The sequence below is a fragment of the Gallinula chloropus genome (genome assembly GCF_964237585.1).
Source record: "Gallinula chloropus genome assembly, chromosome: 1".
Lineage (NCBI taxonomy): Eukaryota > Metazoa > Chordata > Aves > Gruiformes > Rallidae > Gallinula > Gallinula chloropus.
Genome location: NC_140085.1, coordinates 61,069,730 through 61,092,889, shown reverse-complemented (window position 1 = coordinate 61,092,889; position 23,160 = coordinate 61,069,730). Strand labels below are relative to the sequence as shown.

Genomic DNA, 23,160 nt, shown 5'->3' with positions numbered 1-23,160 from the left:
TAGAACAAACTAAATTCCAGTGTATTAACGATTTATAAAAGGTTATTATACAGCTAAAATTACATTTTTTTCTTCTTATTAAAAAGTGTTGTCTGCCCACCTGTCCACCCACCTCCCCTCCTTGCATGGTCATTTAATCACAAAAAATATTACATCTATCATTTAACTCTGGAATATCAGGCCACACCCCAGGTAGCAACAATTTGGTAACATCCTACTTCTAAAGCTCATGTAGCCTAAAAAGGATTTTGCATAATATGAAATAAATTGATTAGAAGGCAATGTTAGGAATCTTACTTCAAAATGATGTTCAGATAATTATAAGAAAAAATAAAGAGTGTTTGAAGAGTTATATATCTTAGAATTTCCAGCATGCAATGACAATTAAGTGCAGTACAAAACACTGGGTGGAGAGCACATTAGTTAAACTGCCTGTCACAAATGCTTATATTATTGAAGTGATTTAAAAATTTAAACTCCATAAAGTAGGCCTATTTCCTTGCAGTAAAATTCACACTATGTATTTGAATTCATTCCAGTTAGGTACAATTAGCAAACCACCAATTATTCACAATGCCTTCGCTCCCTCATGCATTTGTTATGGGTCTGTGTGGAGAACTTCAGTTCTGCAGCTCGTGAGCAATACAAATGCAGCTCCCATGATAGAGAACTGTAATTTCTTACTGAGCCAGCAGGAACTGTTTAGATTAATGCCACAAAATCAGCACAGAATCTACCTGTCTGCCCAGCCACAACGCTCAGAGAGGACAAACAGTAGCCATTCCTGATGGTGAGCCATGCCCACAGTTCCCCTTTGGCTGTCATGGTTTTTTTTTAAATCAATCTTGTGCACATCAGTCACATTTTTGTCAAGCAGCTCTTAGGATCAGGAAGGTTGGCCCAACCCTATTGTACTGTATCACTTAACATGATGTAGGTGGCCAATAAATTCCCTGTAGGTGGGCAATATATTCCCTGCATCGTACTTTGTAAGATGAATTGTCATAGGTTCTATTGTGAACAGGAAAGTATAACTCCAATAAGCTCCTGGGAGTTAAAGATAATACCTACTATTCACCCAGCAGTACATCTTCTGTCTCTACTGGGACTCCTGTATAGCATGGCTAGCATTCCTCCTAGAGCAGCCTTTTAGGAACATTCTTTCCAATTAACCATCCACATCAAGCTGTAAAACGCTTCCTGCACACAGTATGGCTTTGCTAGGTGTGTTTTTCACCTGTGCATTGATTAAATCATGAGTCCAGATTCTCTCACTCTTCCAGGAGGTCCTGAACATACTGAAATCAGGGCTGGGACCTACAGCACTTTCTACTTCTTTAATCAGATATTATTTTCAACTTCTGGGCCTAAGCATGATCTGATTGCTCCTAAGGACTCCTGAAAGTACCTTAGTCACGCATGCCTCCCATGTCTTAAGTGCATCATAAACACAGGCAAGAGGCACACTAGAACTGTAGTGTCTAAAAACTTTGGAGACGTCTGGCATAGCTAGGACTTCCAAATGATGAAGTTTAGCTTCAGAAAATCAAGAACTCCACTGTGCAACAGTTTTGCTTTCTTTAAGAAGGATCTTATGCTTAGCTATTTCTGTATAGTTTTAGATCCCTGTTTAGAATCAAAATCTTTCAACATTTAAAAACCAGAAGACAGTTTCTGCATAAAGCCAAAATATTTTTGCAATATGTGCCTACTTTCATCAATTCATTGGGTAACTCAATCCACTTTTTATACCAGAATCAAAACATGTAATCTTACACAGAAAAACAGAAATCTAAAATAATGAGAAAGGTATTTAATTTTACCTTCTTAACAGGTGATGCAGGTGCCCCGTGGCCACCGGCTACTGAAGGTGCCGTCACAGCAACCGATGCCGACTGTGTACTTGTGGTATTTGCGTTATTAGTTACAGCTGCCAAGGTTTTGGTCTTATCTGCAAAACATTTACAAGAGTTTAATTTCTAATTCACAATTTTTTTCACTTCTACAACACAGAGTTGAATTTCTTTTGAACAAATCCAAGGGTCACCTTTCTGAAGAAAATTTTATTGTTCATTCCTCAGTGCTTGCTCGTGCATGTAAGATATTTTTTGGGTGTTACTCAGCAAGTGGTAAACACTCAGAGATGCAAAGACAGAATTGATAAATCATTTGGGTTGAAAGTGCCCTCAGGAGGTCACCTAATGCAACCTCCTACTCAAAGCGGGGTCAATATTGTATACAAACCAGGTTGCTCAGGGCTTGGATGAGTCAGGTCTTGAAAACCTCTAGAGACAGAGATTCCACAGCCTCGCCAGACAGGCTGTATTTTCATAGGTGGATAATGACCATAAAAAATTAACAGCAGGAGGTACGTTGGCATGTAGCAGTTAACATAAACTACAGAAGATGCTGATTCAAAGTAAAACATTTATTCTTGGATAACTGTGTATGTTGAGTGCGAAGAAATAATTAACTGCACAGAGAAGCCAGCCAGGGATTCTGGTCACTAAAGCAAGCTGAGGCAGGGACTTGCCTTTCAGAAGTCTGATTTTCCATTCACTTAATTCCTTCTTTGTCCCTTGTTTTTCCTAAGTTTCACTGTCTACTTACTCAGCCCTCTTCTGCTTTGTCTTTCCAGCCCACATTTCTTTCTTTGCCTGTGTACCTTAACCCCTCTTACACAAACATACAAAAAATGTCATGGCTGCAAAACAAGAACTGTTGTTACTGCACTTGCTTGAGTTTCATAATCTTACAGCTCACTTCTGCTTCACCTTTTCAAATTGTACATTCTTTGGAGTAGGATGCTACATTCTATCTGTGTAGTACGGAGCAATGTGGGGTTCAATCACCATTGTTTGTGGCTCTACTATAAGCATATCTTTATGTCAACACTACCCATACAGCAGAGAAGCAGTTAATTTACAAAGTATGTAATATTTTCACATGACATTCTCAGAATTAACATTTGAATTCCACAAAGTAACAATCTGTGATCGGAAATCATATCATTAATGGTATTGCTGTTACATGCTCCTTCTAATGACACAGCTGAACAGATGCTTTGAATAATTATGCAACAAACATATCAAAAAATCAGCTTACATGATTAATTGTATACTTAATGGAAAGTTCTTTTTAAACAGAAGTGAAAGTAAATGGTGGTAAACTTCTAGGTCATGGTGATAAAAAGTGCAATAGGGCAATGCAGACTGACAGTATGATTTGAGGTGATGCGCAGGCAGATCAGCTGGAAATTTGCAAATGAGTAATACAGCTTTAAAATATACAGAAAAAATTTATCAGGAGTGGAAGGGGAAAAGGGATTTCGTGTATTCTGAAATGACTTCAAAGACAGCAGTTGTATGCATGACTGGGCTAATATTGACCAACTTTCAAAAAAAATTGCATTATCTCAAGGTTAGTTAAAACTCCTGAAAAATTTATTTTTCAGCTTGTTTCTCTGTTCTTTAGGAGATGCCAGCTTCATATGCATGCTTCCTTTCTTGGTCTCACAGACTAAAATGTATTTATTTTTAAACTGTATTCTAGAATAATCAATGCAACAGAATAAGATTTCGGAAAGCATTTCAAATGCTTTCCAAGTGTCAGGAGATAGGACAAGGGGAAATGGCACAAAGCTATTCCAGGGGAGGTTTGGATTAGATGTTAGGAACAAATTTTTCACTGAAAAAGAGTTGTCAGGGTCTGCTTAGAATGGTTGAGTCACCATCCCTGGTTGTGTTTAAAGGCCAGAGGCAGACGAGGTACTTAAGAGATATGGTTTAGTAGAGGGCAGGAACGGTTGGGACTCGATGATCTTAAAGGTATTTTCCAACCTTGTGATTCTGTGAAATATCCTATGAGATAAGAAATCACAGTGTCCAGTACCTCAGAATACTGAACACTGTTAAAAAAAATTTTAAAATCAGAAGACTCCTTATAACTTTAAAATTTTTCACTCGAAAACTACATTGAGCTGAATAATGGGGAAAAAGGGAAAGTACAAGCTTGGAATCCAGAGATGCAGCTCTACAGGGAAAAGCTTAAAGTCTAGCTTGCCAAATAAAGTATGATAAAGCCTTGTTGATATTAAAAAACCCAAAGTTTACATAAATTAATTCTTGTGTCACAGTCAAATTTTCCTGGCACAAACTATCTACTGGTAACGAAGAGAACACAGTTACTAGAGTCATAAAGTTCAGGAGACATTAGAGTTAGCTCAGTGCCTGAGAAATTACTACATGTTATATATTACAAGTGTTTTGAGTTTATCAAAGCTCAGTCTCTGAAAACAAGGGATGCAAGTATACCAAGGTGAAGGACTAATTACAAAGCCTGACAGATGCTTTTTCTGTCTTAGCAATCAAATGCTGGCTTATTTCAAACTAAAAAAAAATAATTAAACCGTAATAGATAGTTCAGTTTCACAACTTATTTCTGCCTACATTAAATATTTGTGACATATTGGTTAGCTCTAAAATCCCTCTTTAGTCCTATCTTTTCAGGTGAAGAAATTTGAAAGAATGTTTTTAAAATTAGAACTGACAGCTCACTAAGTATTGTATTACTGCACTGTAATTCTAAAATTCGTTATTAGGATTGAATATGCATCTTTAAAATCTGTTTGCCTGACATTCATTTTCTGATTTGTAAGAAAAATATGCTACTTTGCTCTCAGACCACTACTTGCTTTAAGATTCCGATAACTGTCCAAGAAAAAACCCTCACATAAATTCTACTGCAAAGAGAAGTACAGTGAGTAACATGTTTCTTTGCATATAATTCCAAACATTCCTCTTTAAATTAAGATGTTCATGAAATAACTGTTAACATTAGAAGAGCACCTTTAAAGTTTATTTCGGTACACACTGAAAAGACATGCACCAGTACTTCATGAATACCTGAGCCAGTATTGCCAGATCAATTGGCAATTAGTTTAGGATGGCAAGAACAAGTGAGGATGTTTGCATTTCTGCTGTTCCAATCTCTGTACCAGTTCCACAAGCAAACACTGCCATGCAGCCTTCCTTTCTGATTTCATCTTCTAACTTCTTCAGTGTCTTCTGACATGCTACTTAAGGCTTATATGATTCCAACTACTTAGTTAAAAGTATCAGTTGATCAACAGCCAGTCAACTACGTTAATAGCTTTAACCTAAACACCACCAGTAAAGACATCTGATATCTTTGTTCTGACTTGACTTTAGACATACATAAAGTTGCTATGAAATCACTGGAAGTTTAGTGAAATGCAGAAGCGTGATACTTAACTCTGTATCATGTAATACTACATTAGTAAATCTATAAAGTAAAAACTTGAATGCTCCAAACAAGGTACCTGTCTCTGCTTCAGATTCTGAATCGTCATCTTCTTCCTCTTCACTAGAACAACTGGATTCATCCTTCTTTCCCTCTTCTTCCTCATCTGCTTTTTCTTGCTCCAGAGACTCTATACTAGATGCATTCTTTTCCTGCTCCATAATCAGTGTCTCCTTACTGAAGTTAAGAAGAAAAATACTTATTAAGTCCTCAAAAATTTACTAATGCCTGTCATGCAGGACTTTGAGACAGCTTGCAAAGTTATCTTTTTTACTAAGAGCTTGTAATGCTTCCTAGTTTACTTACTTTTTGAATGTTTTCTGTGTCTGATTATTATCCAGGTTGGCTGTGGATTCAATTAGGGGAGATTTCTTTTCCCGTTTTTCACTATGAAGCTTCAAAACATATAGAATGGTGCAATTAAATTGATTGAATGTTATCTGTGTTACAAAACTGCAAATGGATGGAAATCTTCTCTAACTACTGCAAACACCAAAATATGTACACTTTCAAAATGTTGGAAGTCCAAAGTTCTCAAATCTCAGATACTGTTATTCCAAGTAAGTTGCCTATTCTATTCAGATCATAAAGTGCCCAATGGATAAGGCAAGTGGAAGAGCACCTTCTTTCTTCCAAGGATTTTTGGTCACCATAATTGACTAAGCAAGGGTATAAAAGATCTTCTGAGATGATTGTGGCATTACCTGAATTGAATTTCCAATATGCTGCTCTGAGCTGTATACTATAATCATATTTATAATGAAGTGTAACATATATATATGCACATAACTTCACATGCAAAAGGCCTACCAGATTCTGCTTCTTTTGTAATTCTTCTAAATATCCTAGAATATCTTCATCTGCCACATCAAACGCTGTCTGCCCCTGGAGAAGGGGAAGAAGTAAAAGACCGTAATTGTACAACAGAATTCAAATATAACCTATTATGATGCCTCATCACATGATGATGCAGATAAGGAGCACATTCAGAGAGAGAAATTAGAAAGTATAAGCCAAGCTCTATTACAACCTGTTAGTCTGTCAGTACTTGAAAACAATTTTGCAGTATTACTTTTTTTTGAGTAATTGAAACAGCAATGTCTATACCTGATGAGTAAACATGTTTTTTAAGAGATAAAATCACGACTCAAAATTTTGCTGTCATTTGAAGGGAAAAAACAACTATCAAGGAAAAGTAGATCAAAAGAATACAATTCTTACTTTACTAGCTCCAAAGAACTATTCCAATGGCAGTTGCATGGATGGATTCTGAGCAGTTCAGCTAATTTTTTAAAAGTTTAAGTTATTTAAGCGAGCTATTCTAAATATAAGTAGTCATGCTTTCACCTTTTTAAGGTACAACTGTATTTACATTTTACACCCCATTTTAGAAAAGATCTCAAATGCCATTTATTCTTTTTTCCCCTTAGTATATGATTTCTATGGGAGATGTACTTGAATGAACAGGTCATCATGTGATTCATTAACACAGAGTCAGCTGGAATTTCTTCTGTTTACTGTAGCATCCTCACAGTCACTGCAATTCTCAACTAGACCAGATGCCCACAGGGTGTGAGTTTCTATCTTTAAGGTCTGAACTGGTAAAGAATTTAAAAATTGCCTTTCTTCATCTCTACTTGAAGAGGGGAGAAGGGCTAAAGCTGAGTTTCATAAAGAAAGGCTAATTTAGTTGATACTACAATGTGATGTTTTTTATTTAAAAGTCTGCATTCAAATACAAGGTGGCTGGAGTCTAGGCAAAGTCCTGGATCCACCAGTATAAATTCAGCTGAATCAACACAGGGGTAGAAAAGATGGACCTTCAATCCACTAATTTTCACATCCATAAAACTTCTGACCACAGAGCAGAAGCATGTGCACCTTTCAACAAGCATTACCCAAAGCGGATTGAGGTTTCCTGCTATTTGAACTATTCCACTTAGCATAAATTAACAACAAAATTATTTGAAGTTCATATCTGCATTATGACTACAGTTTTTAATCTGGTCTTCTATTTTTAGGTAGCTATTAAATGGGTTTCTTTCCAAAAAACCTTAGACCAACCTTGACCACAAAAAAACAGTTTGCAAAAAACTTGTTGCATTTGGGAGGTTATCTCTAAACCTAATCCAGAAAAGTTAATATCCCAAATCAGATGCCTAAACAATAATGGCTGAGTTCTCTGAGATGCTAAGCACCTACAACTGAAACTAAATCCAGAGGAGGTTTCCATCTTCAAATGTGCAGAGGCAAAAATGCTTACCAGCTTACTTAAGACCACAACAGGAAAAACTTTAGCTTGTTACAGACAAGCCCATGCACTAAATCTTCCTAGTTCCATTATTTATTTTAAAAAGTTTATGAAAAAATTAAAGGAAGAATCCATTTTAAAGCTGGGTGGGTAATTTACACATACAATATTGACAGAAATAGGAAGCAGATCAGAAGCTAACTGTAAAACATACTGCAAAGAGAAGAAGGAGAGCTTCAGCACTTACAGAGTTGAATGAAAAGTTTGGGATCCTTGTGATGCCTATGTGAATCATGAATATGTTTATATTTGTTGGGAGCAAGATCTTGCAAAGCCAGCAAGCTATGCAGGCCTTTGTGTAGAAGTTGAGGAAATACAGCTTGGGAAGCATTTGAGTTATGCCTAGTGAGTCCAGAGATGCCTACAAGTTTCTTCCAGTGTGTCCAAGCCCGCGTATGGCTGTTACTCTTCCATATGCCACCACAAACTGATTTAAGAGTTGAAACAGTACCCAAAGGCATCATCACTGTCTTTGGTGATCAAATGAAAGCCTGTATGCAATCCATCAAGTCACTAAAACCTTGTACCTTTGAAATGTCAATAAACCCATCCTATTTTGAATTCGTGTCAAAGATTACATGGATGATTTAATAGAAAACTAACCATAAAGTAAGCCTAAAATTAATTTAGACAATCAGAGAATTTAGTTTTGAACACAAACATGCTGTTTTGACAAAACATGCATTATATAAAGCTCCACGTACAGTAAACAGCAGTTTATCATCACTTTTCTTACCCTGGCTTCTAAAGTCACTTTAGAGACCAGAACTTTGTATCTTGACAAGGATTACATAAAAATCCTACCACTTTGTTGACAGCCTCCATATCACATAGGTTTTCCACTAAAATGCGACATGCTTCTTCTTTACCCCAGTGAGCAGCAGCATGAAGTGGTGTCCAGCCATCATAATCTTTAATATTTACATCGTAGTGAGCCTGTATTAAAAGCCTAAAGAAATTGAAACAATTAGATCTTGACACTGCTGAAAGGAACAAATAAATTGTCATAAAATCACAAAATTATTCTACAATGATACACTTTTTTAATCATACATATTTTAATTGGGCTATCGGCAATCGATTACTTTTATTTCCTCACAGAAACATGTGCCTTTTCATTTTTCAGTAGGTATATATAATTTTAATGGAAATTCAAGAAAAATAGCCTTTTCCCCCTTTATAAATTAACTTCCTCTGTATTATAAGTCCATTGTTTCTACAGTTACATGTTTTTCTCTACGTGTGCACTGATAAGAAAGCCCCTTTTAACCAAAAAGGAGAGCTGCAAAATGTCACAAATTGTTAGATACAATTGCTTGAAGCTTGCATCTCCTCCTGTCATTAACATTTGATGTTGCAACAATCCAGTGTTTATGTGCTTCAGTTGCTCTCTGAAAGGGAGCAGAGCTCTTCAAACAGAGAGGACCTGCTTCTCTGCCTGCACTCAACACTCCAATTCGGCATGGTTCCGATGTGAACATCAAGGTAGCAACAGACACTTTACCTGACAAGCAGTTTTGTGTAAAGGGCTATCAGGTCTCAGAAACACTCTCCATAATTATTAAAAACCACATAACAGGGAAGTACTCTTCCCCCAAAATTCTCTCTGTTTCTCAAGAACCAATAAACTTCTACTAATATCCTCCAATGAGGCAACTTGCACACACAGTCTGCTTCAAAGTCTTGCAGCCTTGCATCCTACACAGAGCACACATTTTTGGTAATTTGAAGCCATCATGAAAACTGCCTACCCATATTTTTTCCCCCTCCTAGGAAAAGTACATGGACCAGACTAAAAAAGGACACCGAGAGAGCTAAAAAAATTCCAATAAAGATAAAAAACTCCCTTTTACTCTAAACAAAAAATTATTCTTTTCCAACAGAATAATTTCTTTTGCTCATGTTGAAGCATCAGGGGTTTTTGAAGCAGAACTCTCTATTCAGAAAGCTGTATATAACGGTTATAAATGATTAGAAAAGTCATTCAACTCATGTGTTGACAAAGCATTACATGGCTCTGCAGACCTTAAAGGTAGCAATGCTTACACATCCAGAGTGGGTGCTCGTTTTCATTCATGTTACAATATTGCATCTATTCCTACTACTGCTTAAACAGTCAAATACATTTACAAATCACAGTAAAGCAGCATATTATGAAATATGCATTACTTCAATAAAAGCTGGGCTTTGATGAAAACCAAATTAATTTCTGTCAGAGCATATACTTGTGTTAATGAAAAGCTACCTGTGAATTAAGGGACACCAAAAGCCTGAAGCTTTCCAGGAAAGATTTCAAGAGTCATGGTTTCCCGTAATAAAATCAAAAAAAGCAAACTTAAATTCTCTGGGTTTTAGGACTAAAAAGCTTCAGTCTGGACTATAAACTCCACTTTATATAGGCAAATAAATGGTGTGTCTTGAAAATATGCATTAATCAGAATGCTACCTGGCATTATAAAAAAGTATTAAGCTTGTTTACACCGATGACTTTTGAAAGAGGGCAAGTTTTCTGTGAACGTTCTTCTTTTAAGTAAGTATCCAGGCTCCATATGTACACTGTGTTCATGTTTCAAATGATGCAATGTAGAAAGCTAAAAGCATCGTGATTTATGATCTAAACCTAAATCTATCTATGACTAAGCTTTGAGGAAAAGATTTCATGAGATTGCTATTTTCCAAGATACAATCCCTGAAAGTCAGAAGTGTCCAGTATTACTAGTTCCAAGCAAGATTACGCCAACGAGACAACTGGGTATGAAAAATTTCCATTTACACCCTACTTACTTTAAAACTTCTGTATAGCCCTTGGCAGCGGCCACATGAAGTGCTGTACCACCAGATTTTGCGTGTCTGACGTCATTTATATGGCCGCTGTTGAGCCACTGTCGTGCATCTCTTAGCATTATTCGTTCTTCTTCTTTTCGAGCTGCCTCTATATCAACCCCTGATTCAGAGAGAGGGAGAGAGGTCACAAGATACTTTAGTTCCAGTACTTCAATTTAATTATGTAACGGACCTTATACCATGTTTATGTGACACAGTAAAATAACAGCTGAACAACATGAATAATGTACTCAGATATTAATATCTTTTTAAAGATGAACCCCAAGAGGTTATGGAAACATCCTTTATCACATGACACTTTGCATGCATAATACATTTTTTTTCCCAAAAGAAGAAGGAAAAAAAAAAAGCTACTAAAACTGTCTCTTAAGTGTTAAGAATGTCTACTATCACAGTAATCACTGAAGTGACATTAAAAATAAGAAAAATCATATTTTAACCTTCTAAGCACCAAAACATAAGTCTGGTTCAATGTATCTGTAGAAACAGGTACAATTCTTGTACAAGGAGAAATCTATGGGAAGAGAAACAGCCTAGGTTCTCAACACTGATGATAAGAAACACAAAGCTTATTTTTAATACCTTCTAAAGAATTTATTTCTATCACTGTGAAACACAAACCTTATTCTCAAATAGCCAAGGCTTTGGAAACCTCCCCTCATATCTCAGGTAAAAATATAAACCCAGCACGTTTAATAGAAAGTCTCACCAAAAATTCTGATACACTGATGATAAGGGAGTAACGCAATATAACATTTACAACTATACATGTCAGGCTAAAGAGATTTTAAAGCAAAAACACCAGATCCTTAATGGACAAAGCAAAGCATTCATTTACAAGTATTTTTTAAATCACCACCACATGGAGTGATCTAAAGAAGAGAGCAGGAAAGGGATCTTGAAGAGAATTACGCTTGAGCATTGTCTATCTGTGCTGACAACTTTCTGAGGAAAAGAGACTTAGGAACTGTGGGCATCAAGAGCACAAATTGTATCTGGGTTTCTCTAACAGAAAATCAGTGGGCCAACCTCCAGCAAAAATTATTTTATGTGTATGATTTATCTAACGTTAGACACTGGTACGCAGGGAGTTGGGAAATATGTTCCTCTGTCTTCTGAATGTTTAACGTCTCTTGGAGCAAAGCATTAACTTGGACATAATAAAAACAAGTGAAATCTAGAAACAGGTACTGACTTACTAGATAAAACCACAAACCTCAACAGTAGTCCCTGTAGCCTATAAAACAGAAGTTAAGATGACTTTTAAAACCTAACAAATAGATGTTCCTTAACTTTGTGGTGGTTCAGCCCCAAGCAGTGGCTGAACACCACACACCGCTCACTCACTCCCAAAGGAGAAACAGACAAAGACCCCAATGGGTTGGGATAAGGACAGTTTACTGACAAAATCACTGTGAAAGAGAAACAGTAACAGCCTGTGGCAAATTACACTTACACCCTGTGGTAACACTGAGTACCTTGCAAACCCGAGGATAGCACAGAGTACTGCGCAACATGGGGACCGATGCCTGCCCCGGCCACACTCAGACTAACCCTGGAGCCACCCAGGAGCCCCTCTCCCCTACCAGTCCCTTTTATGGGGCAGTGATGCCAGGTGGTGTGGAAACAGCCCGGGCTGACTCAGCTCCCCTGTGCTGGCAGCTCAGAGAGGTTAGCTCTGGCCTGGCCAGACCAGGACAATTTAGATCTAATTCTGTCTTCTTGCAGCATTTCCTGCTTAAGCTTCATCTGTCCTCAAACTGTTTTTCCTTCAGCAACTTGTTTCTATCATATAATTAATTGTCCAACTAATCAAAGCACCACAATACATGTTTGCAGGCTATAAACAAGACTAGAACATCTCCTTGCAAAACTACTCTACAAAATTATTTAAAATTAACTTTACAAGTCTTTATAATGAACAGCAATTTCAGGCTCTAATGTCTTCTAAGGAACTATGAAATCCTTTACAGAGTCAATGAATCCCCAGAATATGGAAACCAAATGAAATTCAACTTGACTGTTGCCCATTTAGACATGCAGCAGATACTGAACTAAGGGATGAAGTGGCTTTCATTAAAGAAATTATTAATATCACAAAATGAGAAGACACAGATAATATTGAGATGTTCATATGCAGTGCAATCCATCATTCTCCTCCGTGAAACATGATAAAGGAGATTGTAAGAAGACAGACTTATGATGTTTTTATCACTCCATCAGAAACTAGAAAGCCAGAGCAACTGGCAAACTGAAAGCAATTCTATTGGCATTGCTGAAATACCTTTAAGGCAGTGGCTAGGGAATGGATAAATCTACTATGTTACATATGAATTACTATTTCCCAGATGCCACAATTCCCAAATTGTAGAGCAAATGAATCCTTGAAAATGACATGTCTAAATCAAAGTTTCCTGAAATACAGAAAGAAGGAATGTAATTATTACATGCTTTTGGATACATAATATGTCAATTTTTGGGTTGTGGTAGCATATGACAGTGATGCAACAGAGTTCACTGTTTTTATTACTCCTCTGTCGATTCACACCATGACAGATATCCTCTGTCTACAAATACGTTAAAAAATAATTAGAAGAAACAAGACACAAATAAAGATTGGTTGGTGGTATAGTTTTGCATGGTTGGGTTCTGGTGGAGAAGGGGGGGATGCAGGGGTGGCTTCTGCAAGAAGCAGCTAGAAACTCTCTGCAGGCCCCACAGAGCAAACACCAGCCGGCTCAAGGCTGCAGTTGCTGTTGGCCAATGCTGAACCCATCAGTGATGGTCACAGCACCTCTGGGAATAACATTTAGGAGTAAAAAAATGAAAGCAGATGTTTTTTGCCAGAGAAGGGAGTGAGAAGACGTAAGGAACTGTGCAGGCACCAAGGCCGGGGAAGAGGAGGATGGGAGGAAGCGCCCCAGATGCCAGAGAGAAAGATGCTCCTGCAGCTCATGGAGAAACCCATGGTGGAGTGGTTGTCCCCCCACAGCCCATGGAAAAAGCCTCTGCCAGCACTTGCAGCCCATGGAGAGAGAGACACACACACACACACAGATAAGCGAGAGAGAGACCCATGCCAAAGCAGGTTTGCTGCGGGGAGCTTGTGACCCCATGGCGGACCAGGCTGGAGCAGTCTGGGCCTGAGAGACATTCTATGATTTATGACAACACCCCATAGCAGTGACCCACGCTGGGGCAGCTGGTGAAGAGCTGAAACCCCGAGGGAAAGGACTCATGTTGGAGAAGTTCATGGAGGACTGTCTCCCATGGGTGGGACCCCACAATGCAGCAGGGAAACAGTGTGAGGAATGCCCCATCCCCCACCCTGGCTAAGAAGGAAAACATCTTGTGAGGAAGTGACTGAAACCCCCATTCCCCGCCCCTCCCTGTGCCACAGTTGGGGGTCAGAAGAAGGGACCAAAAAGTGAAGTCTGCTAAGAAGGGCGAGGTGGGTGGGAGGTGCTTTAAGATCTGGCTGCATGTCTCATTACCCAACTCTGGTGTCACTGGGTGTGCAGGGCAGTGTCATTAATTAGAGTTTTCTGTCCTTTATTCTGTGTTGAGTCTGTTTTGTCCCTGATGCTGATTGCGGAATGATCTCTCCCTGTCCTTATCTTGACTCCTAAGCCTCTCTATATGTATTTTCTCCCCTGTCCATCTGAAAAGGGGAGTGACAGAGCGACTTTGGTGGGCATTTGGCCTCCAGCCTGGGCTAAACCACCACAGTTGGATAAAAGATTCTGTTAAATAAATCTGGTAAAACTTTACACTAAGGACAGAAGTTTACTAAGTATCTTAAAATACCTTAGGTTATACATTAAGTGTTCTAAGCAGTTGACTGAACTCCTAGACTTCATTAGCTAAAACAATAATTTCAGGTTTGGCAATTTAAGAAAAATTAATAAAATTATGTTTTATTAGAAACTGATGAAAGCCCGTAATCTGGAAGCTGAATCTGCAAGATACAAATGATTGTTGAAGCACTAAGCAGAGAAAAAAAAATGATCTAAAAGCTACTTCTTTGAAAGAACACGTGCTTAAAAACCAAGTAAATGGAAGTTTCTAAAGCTGCCTTTCTCAACACAGCCCATGACTAAATAAATCTGAACAGAGATTAGATTTTACACATCTAATAATCCTTATAACTCTGACAGATATGAAGAAGAAACCCAGGGACTTTGAGTCAGTAACATATTGAGAATAACGCATTCTCATTCCTCCAGGAGGCTCCTACATATTGATGTGCGAACTACTGCAAACCCTAACTTCCCTGGGCCTTCACATCTGCTTGCCTTTTGGGATGACACAGCAGTGCAGATCAGCACATCCTGGGAAAAGTTCTCCAGAGTAGTGTCATTTACATGTCAGTGTTGCCTGTAAAACACTACTACACAAGTAAATGGTTTATATACCATCTGTTGGTTGTATTTATGCCCATGCTCGAGATCTAACTGTAAATCCTTATCACCATGAGCAACCTTTTCCAGCTGAAGAATCCAATGTAAATTCCTATCAGTGTAAAACCATTCACGTCTGTGACTGGTTGGTTGAGGCATTTTTGCATAAAGAACAGAGGAAGAGTTCCTCCCAAACCATGACCTTGAACTTCTAAAGGTTAATGTCTAAGCATACTTTCCAGGTATGCCTAGAGACCCTGAGAATTATGCCAAACTTGCAATATGTTTGCAGAAAGAGTAACTAATGCTGAACACAGTCTTCTCGCAGTATCGCCGACTACTGCATTTCTGAAGCCCAAACAAGGTATAATGGCTGGTAGAGGACTAATGGCTGCATCAATAACTTCTTTTACAAGACAGTAAATTTCTGATCATATTTCAGCAGAAGAAAGTACACGAATCTTGCCAATATAAACAAAGCATCCCACATTAATAACAGGCACAAAAACAGCAATTAAACTTTGCATGGGGGGGGGGGGGGGGGGCGGCGCAATAAAAATCAAAGCCGCTCTCTGCGATAAACTAAACTCAATTACCCTTATTAACTACTGAAAGCCGCCTTCCTTACACTGCGTTACGGACCTTCCTCCTCGCTTTTGTTTTCCAGTCGCTATTACAGCAGCAGAGGAGAAAGAGGGCGCTGGGCAGAGGCGCCGGGCCGCTTCTCCGCGCGGCCCATAGATGGCAATGCGCTGCCTCCCAGCGCCCGCCGCCGGGGGCTCGCTCACCCCGCCAGTACGCTTGCCCTCCTCGGGCAGCCCAACAACCCCCCCCCGGCTTCCTCCATCACTCATTGCTAAATCCTTTTTCTTTTCCTCCCCTCTTTTCCTTTTTCTGATCAACACGCGTTAGCCAACACGGGTTGGGAACCGGTCAGAGAAGAGCGTGGCGTCCCGCGAGCCCGTTAATGAAAGCCAGCGTGAATTTAAATGCTGAATCATTGTTTCAGGGCTCCTCGGCCATATAAAGGCATGTTTTATAGATGCAGCGCCGGGGACCGGCCCACTTTTTACTTCATGCAGCCAGTGTTTATATACAAATGTAATAGTTCGCATTTTATCCACATAAACAAAGCTGAGTTAAGCAATACATCCAAGAGAGTCTCGTTACATTTACCTATAATTAAGAATGAGGAACGTTTGCTTCTCCTCGGAAAAGGAGAAGTGATCTCTCCGATAGTTAGCGAACAGCTACCCGGCTCTATCATGAACTCCCGATTCACCTCACGTCACCTCTTCCCGCTAACTCACCTCCTGAGCGTGTTTCCTATAATTCAAAATACCCACTTAAGCAGTTTAAAAAAAAAAATTTAAAGAGGACATCTGATGATAAACAGCTAAAAAACTGCTTCAAGCAATTACACTTAACCCTACTCGAGACCTGAGGACAGGCAAGATTTAAAGCTGGACAGGGCTAGCCAGGAATAAAGCCCCATCTCCCTCAGGTCTGCCAGTTTTCCCCACTGCAAATGGAAACTTAACTGACAAAAGGCAACTTCCACAACTAACGTATGTTGAACCACTGCAGAGTTGAAACATAAGGGACCATACTGAGAAACTGTAAAAAGTCGTATTTTTAATCAAGGTAAAGCACTGATTATGTGGATTGCAGTGGCACCTATGTACACGGGACTGGCCTGTGATAAAGACATCAGACACATGGAGGAACAGGGAAAAGTTAAGGCTTTTGTCTAACACACAAAATAGTTGTGTACAGACAATAGCTGTTCAGCACTACTGTGGAATAATTTCCACAAACACCTAGTTCTGCTAATGGTGAAATGTTCCTAACTGTCAAAAAAGTCTTCACACCTCACCTGAGCATGTATGCAATTTATCCTCTCCCAAAGTGTAATAAGAAAGTAGGTTTTAAGCTTAAAGATAATCAAGCCAATAATTGCCCATGGAAGATTAGGGTAGAAAAATGCTTTCCTTACTATTGGAGTGCTCTGACTCCACTTGCTGGACAGCTAGGCCATTACTTCAGACTCACTACATAGTCCACGGTATCTATGCCCAGCAGAACACAGGTGGCCTTGTCTGAGGATCTGTGGGCCACACACAAGGACACGTGAAACCAAAGGTTGCAATTTAGAAGCGTCTCATATGGAGATCAGAATAACTGAAGGCAGATATTGGATAATACTACTATAAAAGCCGCCTTCTTTCATGTCCAACACTTCTTACAACAGAACTTGTAAAACAAGAAGATTGATTTGGATCACTGACCATGTCCTCTCTAAACAGGTCAGATAATGGACTCCTGAATGCTAATGTAGCATGAGCACATGCTGCAGATCCTTCTTTTTGTAGTGTTATATAGACCTCATTTGTGTTGTATTCTGTAATTAATTTCTGTTAATTTAGTGTCTCCAGAGGTTCCCATTTTTTGTCCTGTAGTTGGACATCCTTAAAGTATAATACGAGACCTGTGAAAAGAACAAACTAACTGATGATCTGCAGAAGGCTGAATAGTTGCGTAACTGGAAGGCTTTCTTTGAACTTCTCCTATAGACTGGAGGTATTCAAAAGTAGCAAAAAGGGAGAGCCAGCATGGTGACTCTCCTCATATTTCTATCAGAAACAAATATCAAATGTTATCACTTAAACATACCTGAAATCACAATGAACCCGACTGATCTATTCAGGCATCTTTTGCAACAAAATGAAACTATAATGAATGTCAGAATAAATACACGACAAGGTTGCAAGGCAAGAATGTTACACAAAGTGTCCACTCAATTTTCACACTGCATGTTTTACCCACACTGAGGTAAGATTTTTTGGCACCCAGGTTTATTTATTTTTAAAATAAATAGCCTGATGGTTTGCTATCAGCAACACTGAGACAGAGCTGATCATTCCACAGACCCCACAGTTAACTCGCATTATCAAAACTGGGGCATTGCTGTATTTTATACAAGGAGCAAAGCTAAAGCTGGATGGGTAATTACATTCAACCACATGTATAGTCAAAGATGAGACTGTCACAATGCATCAGTGTTAATTCCACATTAAGATGAACAATTAAATTCCTATTTTAGAGCTATTAACTTCGCTAGCCACAACATACACTCAATTAAGCACTTTCCAAGTGATCATGACCATGGCTAAATAATAATTTTGTATATAATATTAACTTTACATGCAAGTTCAGGATGCCAGCAAAAGCATATGATTAAAACCTTGTTGAGACAACTGCCTTGTGATTTAGTAAAATGCACGTATTTCAAGTTCTATTACATTCTCATCCAAAACCATTAAATATTTTCTTAAAAGCCCTTAGTTCTTATACCTTCAGACTAAATGCAGAAGGTGCACATGTTCTTCCCTGCTTCTCTGAAACTACAATTCCCAAGTGGGAATTCTAACAACAAAACAAGCCACACAAAACAAAAATACATCTATATAAACACGTTATATACATGTGAGTATAAACAGATATACAGATACATTAAAAAAAAAATAATCTCAGAATCTTAGAAGGGTTTGGGCTGGAAGGGACCTCAAAGATCATTCAGTTCCAAACCCCCCCTGCCATGGGCAGGGGCACCCTCCACTACACCAGGTTGCCAAAAGCCCCATCTAACCTGGCCTTGAACACTGCCAGGGAGGGGGTGTCCAGAACTTCTCTGGGCAACCTGTGCTGGAGCCTCACTGCCCTCACAGGGAAGAATTTCTTCCTAATATCTAATCTAAATACTTGAAGGCTGCTCTAAGGTCTCGACGGAGGCTTCTCTTTTCCAGGTTGAACAAGGTCAGTTCTCAGCCTGTCTTCATAGGAGAGGTACTCCAGCCCTCTGATCAACTTTGTGGTCCTCCTCCGTACTCACATCAACAGCTCCATGTCCTTCTTAATTTGGGGGCCCCAGACCTGGACACAGAACTCTAGGTGGGGTCTGACAAGAGCAGAGCAGAGAGGCAAAATCACCTCCCTCCACCTGCTGGTCATGCTGCTTTTGATGCAGCCCAGAGCACGGTTGGCTTTCCAAGCTGCAAGCGCACATTGCTGGCTCATGCTGAGCTTTTCATCCCTCCACCTCCAAGTCCTTCTGCTCAGGGCCACTCTCAATCCATTCTCTGCCCAACCTGCAGTTGTGCTTGGGACTGCATATATAGATATAGGCCTCATATGTATACCATTGGTGTTAGTGTCCTGTTAAGATCAGGAAGGCAGAAATATTTTCAGTGATGTTTATAGTGTGATCACTCTTCAGGACAGCATTCAGTTCCTGTTCTTCTCAGAGGGAGGTCAAACCACTCTGAAGCACAGCCCCAGCAAGTTTCTTCTCACCTGACATGGTGCCTCATTCAGCTAGTGTATTTCTCAAATCATCTGAGAGAGACCAACCTTCTGAAAATCCTCCAGCTTGTCAGCAAACCAACCGACATAAAAATGTAAGAGGATTGGAAACTAGGTTTGCCCTAGAAAGTGAAACTTAGCATCTTTGAAAACCTGAATTAGCCCTTTAGAACCTAACAACTACAATATGGGGAAACATCTACATTCTTCCCAGTCTCTGAAAGCCAGTACCATAGATAGTTTATTGCAAACTTCAAATATGAAATATGCAAACCACAGTGAAATTTTTAGTCAATTGTGGCATTTAGTTTACACTGCCAATGCTAATTTTACAACTGGGCTGTTCAAAATAATTAAACTGGCAAAAGAATAAAAATCATCATGTAATGTTCAATCTCAGCATTGTAAACTACATAAAAAACAACCTTAAAGAATTCAGGCTGAATGAGGCACATTTTAGAAACAACTCTCCAGCAAAGATTGGCAATACTGTTAGAAAACAGAACAACTGCATTTTTTCCAAACAACTTAAAATAGACAAATGGTAGTACAGACAAAAAATATAATAATTTTCAGCTATCTAATCTGATGTTCTTTGTGTGCTAACTGTAAGGACTGTTCATCAAAATTCTTTTAACACTGCCAAATAACTGAATCAAAGCTTTTGTCAAATCTATAGTCTACTTCTGTGTATCACTAAGTTATATCTTATTTCCCTGCAGATCAGGTCATCTGCTTTCTTTTTACCACTTGCTTTGGGCGCTAAATCAGTTTAACCATAGAAATTAAATCACTGCAAAGCCTGCAGCTACTACTGGTTTGCCATTAAAATATGTACTTCTGTCTTAGAGAAGTAACAGAGATGCAGAACCTTATCACACACGCCCCCCCCCCCAGAGACTCCACCTTCACTCTGAGTATCATCTTCCATCAGTACGTAATACAACCGAGACTGCATTACCCCAGTTCTTGTACTGGGGGTTACAGGGCAGCACTGCATTTATATTCAAATCAAGATGGTCAGTCAGCAACAACTGAATATTCTTTCCTCTCTAGAATAGAAAACCATGAAAATTTCGAAGACCTTTCACTGGAAAAGCCTCTTGAGGATTAGAACATAGAAAACAGCAGTGCAAGGGGGGTGGGAGCAGGTAAAGAAGATACCAATATGCTTTCTCAAAGGGCAGTTTCTCTTGTAAAACACCACTGCCAGTACTAGCCATTTTCTAGGAGCAAGGTGCCTGAATTCAGGGTACACATTTTTAAACGGTAAGGTCAAGATCCAATACCTATCCATGTCTGAACATGAATGCTCACCTATGCAGTGCTCTCAGAGGCATACGCAAAACCAGGAGGAACCTAAAGGTTCAGGACAGGTTCTCAGGCCTAAACCAAGTGCAAACTAAGCCTCTTCAGCCCAAGAGGTAGCTCAGACTTTTGACATTGTAGAAGAGCATTCAAAAGGTCAGAACTAGACGTGAAGAGTGATTTATGGGATACAGTATAGCTGTTTACTCTTGCTTTAGTTATTCTAGGCTTTCTTGTAGTCTGCAGAATGAAACAGTTACCTTAGGGCTAAATTCACCTCATAGTAATGCTGACACCTGAGTCACCCTAAAAGTGCCTATTTCTCTCCTCTTTAAGGCAGGAATCCCTTTTGACATAGCCTAAAGCTGGGATATGGAAGTCTCTAACCCAGATACACTGGATACCATCCACGGCATCTGAATTTTGCTGAGTTAAGTGAATATAGGAATCCAATCAACACCTGGATTCAAAACTTCTGACCTCTTTCTTCAGAAGAGGGCAGGCTGAGTAAAAGCACCTAGAAGACAGCTTAAACACTGTACATTGTCTGGACAATTGGATTTGGAAAGTAAATTGGGTTACTGTAAAGTTCCTAATTTAGCATAAGTTTTCAAAAATCTATTTAGTTTGCAATAAACAAAACCACCCTTCCATATCCAGAATTACCTTGTCTATTTACTTCATTCTGAAGCAGCTCTTCCATTGCCTCTTCTTCAGCAATATCTAATGGAGTGTCTCCTTCACTATTTACAGCTCCTACATGTGCTCCTTGACTAATTAAATACCTGCCAATAGAAAAAGAAAAACAAAGTGTAAGCAATACAGGATATCATATGCAATGGGTATGTACATGAACATTTAATAGAAACAACTGTATTAGGTACAAGTAAAAGACCTCACAATTGTCTACAATCCCGGAGTATCTGTTTGCCTTTTCATCACAGTACCCATGAATACAAAAACCCTCTGTTTGTTCTTCCATTTGCCACAAAGACTCTTGAAGTTTAAATACATACTTGCAAAACCTTGAAGAAGAAAATATTTAGATGATGAACAAAAGCAAACACAAGGTGAACAGGGGTTGAATGACTGATGCCCATGAGCTCCTCTTACTAAGCCACTCTTCCTAGAACTACCCAATTTCGTGGCACATTACATTTCATGACTCCTGGTCTCTGAGGCAGCTTCTATAGGCTAATAAAACCTGTTCCTACGTATTCATAAGGCCAGGTTTTGGTAGGGAAAGAGGCGAGGGGGAGAAAGGAAGCAGTACTGTACACTCTATTCCAACTCTACTAAGTGTTTTCTTAATTAAAGTACTACTGTCTCAGGTATCAACAATCCAGATTCAGTTGAAGTTACTCTGAATTTCCAGTTAAGTCAAAAGGATCAATTCCAACAACAAGTCACAAAAGGACAGCTTAATGTATAGTCTAAATAGAGAATGAACAACAATTAAAATGTCAATACAGATCAGCCTCACACCTCCTGACTGCAACATTTCCACCTCACTAACAAATTCAAGAGTTTGAGCCACGACAGGACTCAAGACAAGCAAAAAACTGGAAACATACATCCTGCCTTGCAGAGCTGAATTTACACTTTCCATATATATATATGAGGGGAAAAATAATAAGGAAATATTGAGACCTGAAGAACTAGTTATCCATTCAGTAAGAGGTGTGTGAAATCATAAGTGCTTTCTTAACCTCGCTTATTGCAGAGTGTCAAGTTATGCAGGAGCCAATCCCAAAATTAATCCAACACTAATACAAATACTCTAAAGTATTTCTGCTTAACTACTGCCAATTAACAACAACAGATTCCAGATCTAAGATCATATTTTCCTTATCTTTAATAAGGATAACTTGAATAGCTCAGCATCAAGTACTCTTAGCCACTTCTATTCTTCAAATGTATGATTTAAATAGCACTTGTTACTAAGCCTCTCCAAGTACGTCAAGAAGAGGTAAGAACTGACAGATCACAAAATGGAAATTAATTCCCAGAAGTGTAACTGTATCTCCTGGGATTTGCATCATCAGTTGCCACCACTAGCTTTGATGCTGGTATGAGGTGCTGGTTTTATACTGTTCCTCTTAAAAGAGTGCCGCTGGGATTCTTATCTCTCTCCAGTTTAAAGATTCAACTTCTCTGGGAATGAAAAAAACCTAATACAAAGTACTATTTTTCAACAATACCAGCTGTGTCACAGCCTTCCAGGTTACAGATCAGATAATTGTTTATTCAGAGTGTCTGCTGAACAGGCAAAACCAGCAGTGGGGAAACTAACTTCCCTACAAAGTCAAAATGTTGGTTGAAAACCAAAATCAACCACTGACAAACATATCTCCACAAAAACACCCCAAGTCAATATTCAGGTTATTTCAACCTGTTTTTTTCTAGTATAGCCATGAAAAAAGCGATGCTTAAAGCCCCCTGATTTGTATCTGTTTCCACACAATGCCTAAAGGGAAAATACATTATCTCACTGAAGTGTCTTATTCGGTCAGTTGCATCGATAACTTACAGCCATGATAAAAAGAGCAATGCATAGGCTACAGCAGCATTTCATAGTTATTCTTTAGGTATAGGAACAACTTCATGATCAAA

At 38.9% G+C, this 23,160-nt stretch overlaps 1 protein-coding gene across 3 annotated transcripts in view; it reads right to left on the bottom strand.

Annotated features, from left to right (window-relative positions):
* The window catches only part of PPP1R12A (protein phosphatase 1 regulatory subunit 12A), a gene marked incomplete at its 5' end in the record, with an annotated part of 119,789 nt that overhangs the window by 35,251 nt on the left and 61,378 nt on the right, over positions 1 to 23,160 (bottom strand). For all 3 annotated transcript variants that reach the window (XM_084279251.1, XM_084279250.1, XM_084279249.1), the window contains 7 exons: positions 1,824 to 1,951; positions 5,342 to 5,499; positions 5,629 to 5,717; positions 6,133 to 6,207; positions 8,438 to 8,582; positions 10,418 to 10,577; positions 21,214 to 21,332. In XM_084279251.1, coding sequence (XP_084135377.1) covers positions 1,824 to 1,951; positions 5,342 to 5,499; positions 5,629 to 5,717; positions 6,133 to 6,207; positions 8,438 to 8,582; positions 10,418 to 10,577; positions 21,214 to 21,332 — 874 coding nt within the window. The remainder of the gene's footprint in view (positions 1 to 1,823; positions 1,952 to 5,341; positions 5,500 to 5,628; positions 5,718 to 6,132; positions 6,208 to 8,437; positions 8,583 to 10,417; positions 10,578 to 21,213; positions 21,333 to 23,160) is intronic.